General features: G+C 36.2%; 1 protein-coding gene across 1 annotated transcript in view; it reads left to right on the top strand.

Moving 5' to 3' along the window:
- The window catches only part of RAB10 (RAB10, member RAS oncogene family), an 85,430-nt gene extending 75,590 nt beyond the window's left edge, over positions 1–9,840 (top strand). The window contains exons 4-6 of the mRNA XM_025983911.2: positions 2,207–2,296; positions 2,802–2,903; positions 7,299–9,840. Of these exons, the coding sequence (XP_025839696.1) occupies positions 2,207–2,296; positions 2,802–2,903; positions 7,299–7,382 (276 nt within the window). The 3' untranslated portion in view covers positions 7,383–9,840. The remainder of the gene's footprint in view (positions 1–2,206; positions 2,297–2,801; positions 2,904–7,298) is intronic.
- The last annotated feature ends 3,419 nt before the right edge of the window (positions 9,841–13,259 follow it).

Here is a 13,259-nt window from a genome sequence, read left to right as displayed (position 1 = left end):
CTCTTTCTTTCTCAAATAAATAAAATCTTAAAAAGAAAAAAAAAATCCTAAGGAAACCATGCACATAGGGGCACCTGGGTGGCTCAGTCAGTTGAGCAACTATCTTTGGCTCAGGTCATGATCCCTGGGTCCTGGGATTGTGCCCCACATTGGTTTCTCTCTCCCTCTGCTGCTCCCCCTGCTCTTGGGCTTTCCCACTTTGTTTCTCTCTCTCAAATAAGTAAAAACTTAAAAAAAAAAAAAAAAACATGCACAAACCAAAAAATAAAACTGCTAAAACAAGATCAGTATATAAAAATCAATTGAATTTCTACATACTAGCAGTGAATAATCCAAAAATGAAATTAAGAATATAGGTCCATTTAGAGTAGCATCAAAAAGAAGAAAAATTAGGAAAATTTTAACCAAAGACATACAAGACTTAAATACTGAAAACCATAAAATTTTAAAAGGAAATGAAAGATCTGAGTAATTGGAAAGACACCCCATGTTTATGAATTGGAAGATTTCACATCATTAAGATGGCAGCACTAGCCAACGTGATCTGCAGATTCAGTGTAATTCCTGTCAAAATCCCACCTACTCTCTTGGGAATTTGGGGGGTGGGGTGAGTGAGCTGGCAGAAATTGACAAATTAATCTTAAAATTCATATGGAGGTGCAGGCCAGGGGACCTGAAATAGCCAAACAATCTTGATATGAGGAATGACATTTAAGCCGAGATCTGAAGAAATAAGTAAAGTTGCTCATAAAAGGATAGGGCTGGTGGAAAGAATGTGATGGATTCAAATTTAAGACAAATCAAATCTCAAATTACTTTTCGTTATCTAGAGAACCTAACTACCTTGGCTGTAGAGACATGCAGGGAAAGGAGTATTGGATCAAAGATAGATGATTTGCAGATATTTTTCTTACTCTGGGGGTTGTCTTTTCACTCTTAATAGAGACCTTTGACACACAAAAGTTCTTTTTTTTTTTTTTTCACAAAAGTTCTTAATTTTAGTGAAGTAAAATTTGCCTATTTTTTCTTTTGTTGCCTATACTTCTGGTGTCATATCCAAGACACCACTGCCAAATCAAATGTCATAAAAATTTCTCCTATATTTTCTTTTATGAGTTTCATAGTTTTAGGTCTTATATGTAGGCCTTTGATCCACTTTGAGTTCATTTTTGTTTTGATTTTTTTTTTTTTTTAAGATTTTATTTATTTATTTGACAGGGAGTACAAGGAGGGGGAATGGCAGGCAGAGAGAGAGGGAGAAGCGGGCTTCCCGTGGAGCAGGGAGCCCTATGCAGGACTCCATCCCAGGACCCTGGGATCATGAGCTGAGCCACCAGGCGCCCCAAGTTCATTTTTGTATATTGTGTAAGTTAAGGGTCCAACTTTATTCTTTCACGTATTGATATCTGGTATGCCCAGCACCAGTTTTCAAAAAGACTATTCTTTCTTTCCCACATTGAGTGGGCTTGACACTCTTGTTGAAAATCATTTGATCATGCATGCAAGGGATTATTTCTTGGCTCTATATTCTGTCTATTTATGTATATATCGTTATGCCAGAGCACACTGTTTTGATTATTGTAGCTTTGTAGTAAGCTTTGAGATCAGGAAGTAAGTATGAATTTTCCAACTTCGTACTTCTTTTTCAACATCATTTTGCCTGTTTTTCAGGGCCCCTTGAGATTACATATGAATTTTAGGGATGGATTTTTCTATTTGTGCTAATGAAGTCAGGATTTCAGTGGAGCAAATATTTGTTTTTAACTGATTTTTCTGCATGGGATCTTCTTGTGCTCTAGCAGTGTAGTTTTTTTGAGATTTTAAGAACTCTGTAGAATTTTTAATTAAGGCTTCTACTGGGTGATACTTATTATCTAAAATCATGGTCCACCTTGGGTTTAGCTTATGCATAAGAGATTCATTCCAGTTTCAGATCTTTTGCCTATATCTTCTCTTTTGATGAGAATATATCTAGAAACTAGACAGCCTCCTGTTAGGGTAAAATAATATTTGATAGCAGTATGTCTTAGGAATTGTGTTTCTAAGTAATTTACGCATTTGTATAGGCTTTTAACATGGGGTGATTTCAGGGTGATTGCTTTAAAATTTACAGATTATAAAAGTGACGCTGAAAATTGAGAAAAACAAGAGACTATTAAGATGTAAGTCGTGGTAGTGTGTAAATTAAATTTTCATTCCATTATAGCATGCCAATGAAGATGTGGAAAGAATGTTACTAGGAAACAAATGTGATATGGACGATAAAAGAGTTGTACCTAAAGGAAAAGGAGAACAGGTAAAAAGCTCTGAATGAAACTAATATGCTGTCCTTTCTTTGTGAAGATGGTACTGCATTTGATTGTTGGTAGTGGTAATGGAGTGTGCTGAGCTATTCCCATTGTTTTATAATAAATGCTGTGAGAAGCAGTTTATCATTTGAGTGAATTTTTCCAGTGCATATCTAACAAGTGTGGGAGAATCAAATCTGTGGTAGTCGTATTTTTAGCTGTATTTGAACTATAAGGAGAGAAAGTACTAATCAATGATTCTCAGTTTTTTAGCTTAAGACTTTAAGTATCTGAAGTAAACTCCCGAAGGGATAAAGTTCTTTTGTTATTTTTGTTTACTTATTTTTGAAAGAACTTGACCGTTTGAATCATGACCCATTGAAGTATTTTGTTTTATATAACCTAGTAGGGACTGCTGCCTTTAGGATAATAATGTTTCATACAGGATGCTAAAGTCATCAGTTGGCACTCTGTGCTTGATAGTTTTATCATGACATTTTGCTTCTATTTTAGATTGCAAGGGAGCATGGTATTAGATTTTTTGAGACTAGTGCAAAAGCAAATATAAACATCGAAAAGGCTTTCCTCACATTAGCTGAAGATATCCTTCGAAAGGTAAGATCCAATTTTTACTCCCAAGGTGCCCAGGGTCACAATTCTTTTTTGAAGTTTCAACTTTTTGTCTTGTCCGTGGTCTTATGACTCTTCTGTTTACTTTTGGACTCACTTCTCTTATACATTCTTTGCATTGCCGTAATTTCTTAGAATTTAAGATAATAGTTACTGCTACAGAATCACTTCCTTATATATAGTCATTTCTCATATGTGCCAGTAAAGAGCATATATATATATTATATACTGAATAAGTGCCGTAAATCCATCCCTGGATTTCATTTAGCCAATCATGTCAATCTGTGATATTTTAAAAATTGCTGAAATGTGATCCCAGGGAATTCATTTTACTTCAATTAGTTTAGCTTCAATTTGTGAATCGCATACCTACCAATATGAGTAACTTGTAGCAAAATTGGGAAGTCAATTCATATTTTTCCTCAAATGAGTAGATTTAATATGCAGATTTGGTTATAAATTCTGAATTATTTATTCAATCTAAGGTACATTTAAATGCACATAAAAACAGAAAAGAAATCTGACATAGCTCCTAAAGGAGAAGCAGGCATTGTATATGAAAAAATTTAATTGTGTATAGGAGAAAATTTAATTGCTTCTGGTAACCATCCTATTTTTATAATTGAAATAACAGTATTTTTTCAAAACCAATCTATCCATAAAACATAATAGTGATGGTATCTCAAGTATACATCTAGTGAAATTTCAGAGAAATCAACAACTTATTTTTTTTAATAGTGAAATGTAGTTACCTGTTAACTATAATTGTGTGTTCAAACCAGAAAAAAGTCACCAGTTACTGCTTTTCACAGGAACTCTAAAGCAAAAGTTGTGCCCTTCCACATCTGCTGATATCCTGGTATCTATAATATATTGAGTAATAAAAAGCAAGTTAGGATATAATGCATGTAATATGATCTTTTTAAAATTATATATGCTACCAAACACACATGCAAATGCATGTGCACACACATTTGGTTTATTTAGCAAAACAAAGATCTGGAAGGATCTATACCAAACTCTTAAGTAGTAAGTATTCCAAGTGGGTGATGGTGGTAAGGAGAAGGAGATAGAGAACACAATTACTCAATGACCCATATGTTTATATAGTTTTGTTCAGAAATTTTAATGTGTCTTTTTAAAGTTATAAAAACTTAAAATTTAAAAAATACTCTTTCACAAGTATATAAAGCTAAAACCCCTTGGAATTCCTTGTGGAAATACATTTTTATATATGAAAATATGCCTGTGAGGAAAAAAAAATAGAATAAAGAAGTCAAGTACTCGGTGGACAAGGGAAAATTCATATTTTTAATTAAATGAAAAGAATAACAGGAATAGAAAAATAACCTTTTTAGTTGTGGAATACTTTGTATTTCAGAGTTTGGTAGGTCACAGTGAAAAATTATTCTAATACCTACAGAATTTACCGTAACACTTATTGAAATACTCTTGTCTCTTGTGTTCTTTCTCTTTCTGGATTTTTTAGTTTTCTCCATTGTTTTTGATTTTTTTTTTCTGTCTACACTGTATCCCTTGGTCTTCTCATTAATCTTGACATTAAGAAAAAATAATAAAGTTTATGTAGTCTTGTAATCTGTGTCCCCGTGGTTGATAGATCTTCCTTGTTATCACATTAGAGGTTTAAAAGTATGGATACACCAATAAAGATCTCAGTCTGGAGTCTTCCACATACAGGCAGGCCCCAATGTGGGATCCCATTTTTTTCCCATCACATACATATGCTTTTCAATATGGTAAAGTTAGGAGTTAAAACGTCAAACATAAACATGCTTTAAATTAGTGTATGGGAAATAACAGGAGTGCTTCCTGGCGAGCAGCTTTCTGTGTCATGATTTCTCTCCTGAGTTGATAAAAGAAAAATTAATTTTAGAATGAAAGCGATTTAAAACATTTTTAACTTATTTGAATAGGTATTCACTCTCGTGGTTCAAACATTTAAAGAGAGTGAAAGCACAGGGAAGTTTCCCACCATACTCCCTCAACTTCTCATTCTTCCCCCACAGGTAATCAATGTAATTAACTTCTTAATTATTTATATATGAGTAAATTTGAATATATATTTTATTCCCACCTTTTTTTTTTTTTTTAACAGATAGGGCAACATGTACTCTGGCACTTAAAATAAGTAAAATAATTCCACTTTTAAAATAATTGAATGCTATTCCTTTGAGTGGATATGTCATAATTAAACATGTTTTTCAGTGAGGGACATTCAGTTGATTTTCAGCCTTATGGTCTCATAAATTGTATGGCAGTTAATAATCTTAAATTTAAATCATTTTGCAAGCCTATGATTATGTGCAAGTATATGAAGGACAGAATCCTAGGAGTGGCCAAAGAGCATATGTGTACATTTTTATAATTCTGTTACATGCTGCCATATGTTGGTATGAGGCTTGTACCCATTTACACTCCTTCTGGCAATGGATGAGATTGTTTACTCACACTAGCCACATAATGGATTATAAGACTTACAGATCTTTCCCAGCCTGGCAGATTTTTAAAAAATGTATATTTAATTTGTAGCTCTCTTAAAGAGTATGGGGAGCATTTTTAAAGATAGGTTTAAGAATCACTTTTGTATTTCCTTTTCTGTATACTTTGCTCACTTTTTAAATCTGGTTATTCGCCCTTATTTTTGGCTAGGAACAGTTTTAATGTTGTATTTAATAAATTTAATACTTTTGGCTTTAAAATACTTTACTCTGCATGGGATAATTCATTTTTTCAGAGAGTCTCTTTCAAGGATCTAAGTTAAATTGTAAAAGGATAGACTGTGAGTGAGGTGCTAAGTGAATGAATATAGTGACCTCCCTGGTTACAAGCACCCATGTATTTTTTTTTTTAAACACCCATGTACTTTTAACTGACCCACATGTGAAAATTACCAGAGAAAGAATATTTCCTGTGTAACCATATTCTTTTGTTGTGGGATATATGCTGACTGGCCTCTTTATCTTCTTCCCTACATTTTTCTCAAGATCTGCAATAGGAGTAAAGTTGGTTGTTCAGGAAAACTCACAAAGATTTTTTTTAATGCAAAACTTGAAATTTTAACATACAATGAGAAGAATCCCATTGGGCAGTAAGAGTAGGTAGGTGAGCTCAAAGCGCAAGTCAGAATTTCACCTCCTTAAGAGTTTAAGTAGGGCTTCTCTTGGGCTACATGACTTTTTATAATATTTTAAGTTTTACCCCCTGGGTTACTTTAACTTTCCCTTATATTACCATGAGAGAATACATTCTAGTTATATCTTAACTTTTAAAATTTCATTCATGATGAACTACTGTTAACACAATAAAACAGCCTGGATAAATTTCACAGACTGATGCTGAGTAAAGAGAATCATACATAAAAGAATACATAAAACATGGTTGCATATATTTGAAGGTCAAGAACAAAAAAAAAAAAAAAAAAACTAATCCCTGGTGACAGAAATGAGAGTACTAATTACCTTTAGGAGGGTGGTAACTGGCTGGAAAGGGGCACAGGGGAGCCTTCTGGGAGTATTACGTTCTATATTTTGAGCTGCTAACTTCATATTATATACTAAAAATCTAAGCACAATTAAGATTTGTATGCTTTACTATATGTAAGCTGTTAAAATGTTCTTTTCATGCATACTGTAAAGACTAGGCTATCCATTAAAAATAGTATATTCTTCTGATTTTAAAACTAATATTTAGGTTATTGGGGAAATACAGGATTATTCATAGAAGAAAATAAAATCACTCATAAACCCAGTACCTGAGAGTTTTCTCCTATTGACATTTGGTGTCTTTCCTTTTGATTTTTTTTCTATATCCATTTTTAACATGAATTACACAACTGTGCATTCTGCCCTATTCTTTTTCTCCACTTAATGTTAGCATATCATTGTTGAGATTGCCTTTTTAAAACTATGATAGAAAAATAAATAGAACTATGATAGAGTATTTCAAGCTTCAGTCTCAAAAGGCAAGTAACCAGACAGAAGGAGCTGTTTTACTTCTCTGAGGTTAGACTTGACCCAACATCAGGTTTTATACATACGCTTGATAATGCTTTTTAAGTTCTAGATACTCAGGGGGTCAGGGCTAAGACCAAACCTCTATGCAAATTAGAGCCGAAAAGATATTGAAAGCTTTATTACCGGGGTGTCTAGAGGCCTCTAGACAGTTCAGAACTTGGGGTAAGCAGGTGAAATGGCAGCAGAAACAAAGCTGCCGAATCTTCACTTTGCATGGGAGAGAAAACCTATCTCAGGTGACTAGTTACATTTTGTTACCTTAATGAGAATATTTCTGGTGGTTAAATCTTGATTTCTCTGTAGCAATGTTTTTTCATGGGTTGCTTTCCTTGTGTGTTTGTTCCAGACCCCTGTAAAAGAGCCCAACAGTGAAAATGTAGATATCAGCAGTGGAGGCGGCGTGACAGGCTGGAAGAGCAAATGTTGCTGAGCGTTCTCCTGTTCCGTCAGTTGCCATCCACCACCCTGTTTTTTCCTCTTGCTGCAAAATAAACCACTCTGTCCATTTTTAACTCTAAACAGATATTTTTGTTCCTCATCTTAACTCTCCAATCCACCTGTTTTATTTGTTCTTTCATCCGTGACTGCTTGCTGACTTTATAATTTTCTTCAAACAAGAAAATGTATAGAAAAATCATGTCTGTGACTTCATTTTTAAATGTACTTGCTCAGCTCACCACTGCATTTCAGTTGTATTATAGTCCAGTTCTTCTTATCAACATTAAAACCTATAGCAATCATTTCAACTCTATTCTGCAAATTGTATAAGAATAAAAGTTAGAATTAACAATTTTATTTTGTACAACAGTGGAATTTTCTGTCATGGATAATGTGCTTGAGTCCCTATAATCTATAGACATGTGATAGCAAAAGAAACAAACAAAAGCCAGGAAAACACTCATTTTCGCCTTGAATGTGTAAATGGGATTAATTTTGTCCTGTGCCTTATGTGGAAAGGAACTTCTTTGGTTTTCCCTTTATTTTGTTTGTTTGTTTGTTTTGGTGGAAGCATGTGCAGGAGACATACATATCATCCAAACATAAACCATTGAAATGTTTGTGGTTTGCTTGGCTGTAATTTTCAAAGTAGTTAATTGAGGACAAAGGGTAATGCAGAAATGATAGCTTTGGTTTGCTGAGTCTTATTTTAAGTGGCCTTGATATTTAAAGCTATTCCTGCCACCAGTTCTTCTCTTTGGCCACTTTTTCCTTGTGTCTGTCTTCCTGCATGCTGCTTTATTTGCTCCTCCCTCCCCCACCATCCAATGGTATGAGTTATTTAAAAATGAAAGGGGCAAACTAGTAGGTTTTTCAAGTTTAACATAAAGTACTGATTTAACTTGCTAATAAGTAAACTGAAAGATCAATTCTAACTGCCTACTACTCTCAAATGTCTTCCTCTCATTTTCTCTCTCCCCTAAAACTTCTGCCCCGGATTCCTCCATTCACTCTTTTACTTCATGCTCCTCTTCTCCTTCCCTCTTTGTTCCCTTTCTATCCACCGAGTTTATGAAATGGAAGAGTTAATTGCATGCACTAGTGTTTGGAGGGTGTTGTGGTTTGTCTTTCTAATTAGGTGTATAGCCTATTCACTTTCCTAGAATAAATCTCTTAACCGAAATTTGAGTAGTCTCCATTTTGGCAACTCCTCTAGCAGTTTGGTAGCCCAGTAAAGGTTTGTTTGTTTGTTTTTAAATGGTGGGAAGGAGGAGGAGTGAAATTTATTAACATGTTTGCCAAATATACTGAGATTTGGCCTTTGAAGAACACTTTTTCAGTGTTAAGTTATCTTTACCTTAAGATTAGAAATACTTTAGAATATTACTTTTAAGTCCTGTCTTCACATCCCTTTGGAAAACGTGTATTACCATAGATTTGGGAAAAGGACAACAAAAGGCTTTTCATGTACAGATAAGATCTTCAGCTATCTCTAACCCTGTCCTTTTTTCACTTCATTTTTCTAGTTTTGCTTCATTGCTTATCATCAGGATAGGGTAAGTTAAGTTTGCTATGCTGCTAGCATCCTAAGATGATACCTTTGTTGAAATAATTGTGAATAGCATGATTCATTTCTAGCAGAGGCTGAGTTTAGGACAGCAGCTTCCATTGAAAAGTCTTTCTGTGTCGTGGATAGCATTTTAATGCTCTCTTGGCTCACATCAACAACATAGGGACGTATCTGCTATAAACATCCATGAATTTTTCAGATAGTGCCCTAAAAACAATTTTATATGCCTCACTGGTTGTTGTTGTTAGGCTTTTCCTTCACTTGACTTTATCATTGTTTACTAGTAAAAGCAGCATTGCCAAATAATCCCTAATTTTCCACTAAAAATAATAATGAAATGATGTTAAGCTTCTCGAAAAGTTATAGGTTAAACCTACTATTGTTAGATTAATTTTAATGTATGTGTTGCTTTCCTTCATCTGGAATGTGGCAATAGCTTTTTTATTTTTAACCCTCTTTAATCCTTATTCGATTCAGTGACTTAAGGTTTGAGAGCTAAACACTGGGATTTTTGGGTAACAGACTGACAGTTTTGTTTGCATAATTATAATCGGCATTGTACATAGAAAGGATATGGCTACCTTTTGTTAAATCTGCACTTTCTAAATATCAAAAAAAGGGAAATGGAGTATAAATCAATTTTTGTATAACCTGTTTGAAACATGAGTTTTATTTGCTTAATATTAGGGCTTTGCCCCTTTTTCTGTAAGTCTCTTGGGATCCTGTGTAGAAGCTGTTCTCATTAAACACCAAACAGTTAAGTCCATTCTCTGGTACTAGCTACAAATTCGGTTTCATATTCTACTTAACAATTTAAATAAACTGAAATATTTCTAGATGGTCTACTTCTGTTCATATAAAAACAAAACTTGATTTCCAACTGTGTGGCTTGGTTTTCATTTATTTATGGAGTTGAAGATGGAGGATTACTTCTGAAGACAATACACAATAACAAACAATATTAGAGGGGCAGATAGAAGAGAAGTAACTTTCTCAGCCTAGAGAAAACCGGAAGTTTCAAGAACTATCTTTGTAAGAAACTACATAAAAAATGGAAATCTCTGGGACACTAAAAAGAATCATCCTGGTGTCAAAAGAGTCAGTGACTATCACTCCCCATCCAGCAACACTAGAATGTACCAAAGGCCAACTGTAGCTGACCACAGCTGATTACCCAGGGGCACTAAGGTCGGCTCTCATCTTGGAGGGTGAATGCTTGTTTCAGCGGTGACCATCCTCTTATATGAAAAAAGTATTTCCCACTTTTTTTGTGAGCCATAAGTGACAGCTTTGTTTTATATAAAGAAAAGTTTAATCCCGTATTAGGGCACTATTAATCAATAGAGATAAATATTTGTTGACAAGATTATCTCTGCCAGAAGGATAATGTGTAGAAGTTTTCTCATTTTGCAGTGTTGATAGGAATCACCTAGAGTGTTTTTCCAGTGCTTCCTTATTCATTCTCCAACTTTTTCTGTTTTGTGTCTAGGGTGAGGCCCATGATTCTTCTTTATAGACTGGTATAGAAAATAGAACATGGTCTCTGCCCCTAAATTCAAGATCTAGTTTAGAAAGCAAACACAATCATTAGCTAAACATACATAAGAGCCAATGAGGGCCACCTGGCTGGCCCAGTCAATAGAACATGCAACTCTTGATCTCAGGGTTGGGAGATTAAGCCCTGCATTGGGTATAGAGCTCAGAAAGAAAGAAAGCCAACTAGTCGTGATTGAGATTTTAAGTGCTGTTCAGACCAAGTTCAGTTGAGAGTAGTTGGGGTGGCTTTTTGACGCAAGAGGGATGTGAATTGGTTCTTAGATAAGTAGACTGATTGGCTATAAGACTAATGGGAAGGTTAAGAAGGGACCACAGGTAAATTTGAAACAGGCTTTGCTTATGTGAGAAATCAGAAGTCCAGCTGGACAAAGATAGGCAATGGGGAATCCCGGTAAGCCCTCAAGAGTGGTGAAAGCAGTGTGTATTTGAGGAAAACAAGTCTAGGTATATTGGAAAAAGAAGAAGCTGGAGGGTTCTGGAGATTGATCACATAGGAAGTTAGTAGGCTAATTGAGATTTGAATAGGACCAGGCTAAAATGACAAAAGGCAGTACAGGGTTTAAGTTCACATATGTGAAAGGGAAAGAATATTTCTTGCCCAGCATAACCACTGGGTGCCTCAGTGGTTAAGCACCAGCCTTCAGCTCAGGGCGTGATCCCAGGGCCTGGGATCAAGTCCCACATCAGGCTCCTTGTGGGGAGCCTACTTCTCGCTCCGTGTCTCTGCCTCTCTCTGTGTGTCTTTCATGAATAAATAAAATCTTTCAAAAAAAATATTTCTTGCCTAATAGCCTACTAGGTACTTGTGACACTGTTCTCTGTTCTTTGAGTTCTATCCCCAGTGACCTGGTGAGATGGTATCCAAAATACCATTTATTTACAAAATAAACAGTCTCAGATATAGTACTCTGCTTAAGGTTACACATCCCATTGGTGCTAGAGTTGGATTTTGAAAGCAAACCATTGTTTTTACCTTCACCTTACCGGTTTCTCAGGATAAGGTCTTAAGGTTTGGTTATAATGATTGTAATGGGGGTAATTTAGCTTCTTCAAACCATCTTTTGGCTGAAAGTAAAGTAGTTGCTTTTCACATTTCTCTTAATTGACTTTAAGACTAGAATTTGAGGGGGACCTGTGTTTATTAATCACTACCACGAAATGGTGAAAAAAGTCAAAATACAGGAGAAGGGAAAGAAGGCAGCTGGATAGAGTATCCCAAATTCTTAGGTGGAATTGAGATAGTTTGTAATAAATGATTAGTACAATATGTATGTAACTTGATACAAGATTAAGACTCCTATAGGGGAATTGAGGGCTTTGGGCTTTTCTGGAACACTGAATTTAGGTCTGAGGTTTCCAGCACTGATATAGAGATGTAGTCCTAGTGCATCTTAGAATGGTTGCTAAGAAAATGTCTCCAAAGCAAGTTCATTAAATGCATAAATTTGCTTGCCATTTTGCTCTGTCACTTTTGTGAATTTCCGTAAAATGGAAGAGTACACTGAAAATCCATGGTGGCATTTCTGCAGGGAGCCGAAGTAATCAAGTGTAGGCTTGTAGCTTTCTGGTGATTTGGTTTGCTGTAGACCGTAGACTTGCTTCGTCAAGAAAGGGTAATTACCATTCTTATTTAATTCTGAAATGATGACAGCTCGTCTTTTGACTGGAGCGAGAGAGAAGTCAGTCCCAGATAAGCTGTCCAGGGAGTGCTGAGGTACAGGGTCTCAGTGGGAAGTGGAACAGGTCCATTTTTAGACCAGACATGCAGGTGGCAAAGTGGGTATCACTGTGAAAATGGTCAGACTCACAGAAGAGGCCGTTCACCTATGCCTCTCCTGACGTGCTTGGAGTACTCCTCAAAGCCTCTCAAGTGTCACGTCGGCAATTGCAGAAACCACAGGTCTGGCAGGTTTTGAAGGCAGATGCTGCAGTGAGGTGCTGTGAGGAGAAGACGCTAACTTGCCCCGGGACCAGCGCTCTGGGATGAGCCAGATGGGTGTGAAGTCACTCCAGGTCGCGCCCTTCTCCATGGCCCCTCCCCTATCCCTGCAGCCAAGAGAACACCGAGTGTGGGCGAGGCACTCCCTATCCCTCTTAATCAACACAGGCCACCTACATATTACCTTGGAAATCAATATTTGAAGAGAATTATGTAAAGAAATTCCTAGAATATGTATCACTCATGTGGGAGTTGACATTAGTATTCTTGTGTCTCAATTTCTAATCACCCAGCTTTGAGACCTCAACCGCTGAGGACTCTTCCCCTCATTGTCACCTAGTACTGTTCACTTTTCCTCCATTATCTCATGTCTTCCCCTTGACATTCCCACCACTTTCATTTTGGTACTTGGTCCACTGTTCTGGGCCACTGAGTTACTTTCCTAACTCACCACCTAGTGTTGCTCTCCCCCTGACACGGCCCTCATCCCTCTGGCACACATCAGAAGGTTCAGCTTCTGAAGGCCCCACAGTCCTCAAGAATCTACAGTGACCCCATTGCCTACTGCAAGGATGTGTCACGCTTTGATCATATAGTCTGTCACCATCCATGCTTCCAGGGAAATAAAAGAGTAAATTGACCTGATCCATCAGTTGAGGGTCTTCTCCACGCCCCAATCCATTGTTACAGCCTTAATCGTCACTCAGAGTTCTACACAAATGTGCTTAGTTAGCTACTTGTAGGCCTCAAAACAGGTCAGGCAACAGATCATTGCCTCTACCATCTCTTTGCTTAATGAACAC

The sequence above is a fragment of the Vulpes vulpes genome, chromosome 8 (genome assembly GCF_048418805.1).
Source record: "Vulpes vulpes isolate BD-2025 chromosome 8, VulVul3, whole genome shotgun sequence".
In the NCBI taxonomy this organism is placed as follows: domain Eukaryota; kingdom Metazoa; phylum Chordata; class Mammalia; order Carnivora; family Canidae; genus Vulpes; species Vulpes vulpes.
This window is presented reverse-complemented; position numbering and strand designations above follow the sequence as displayed.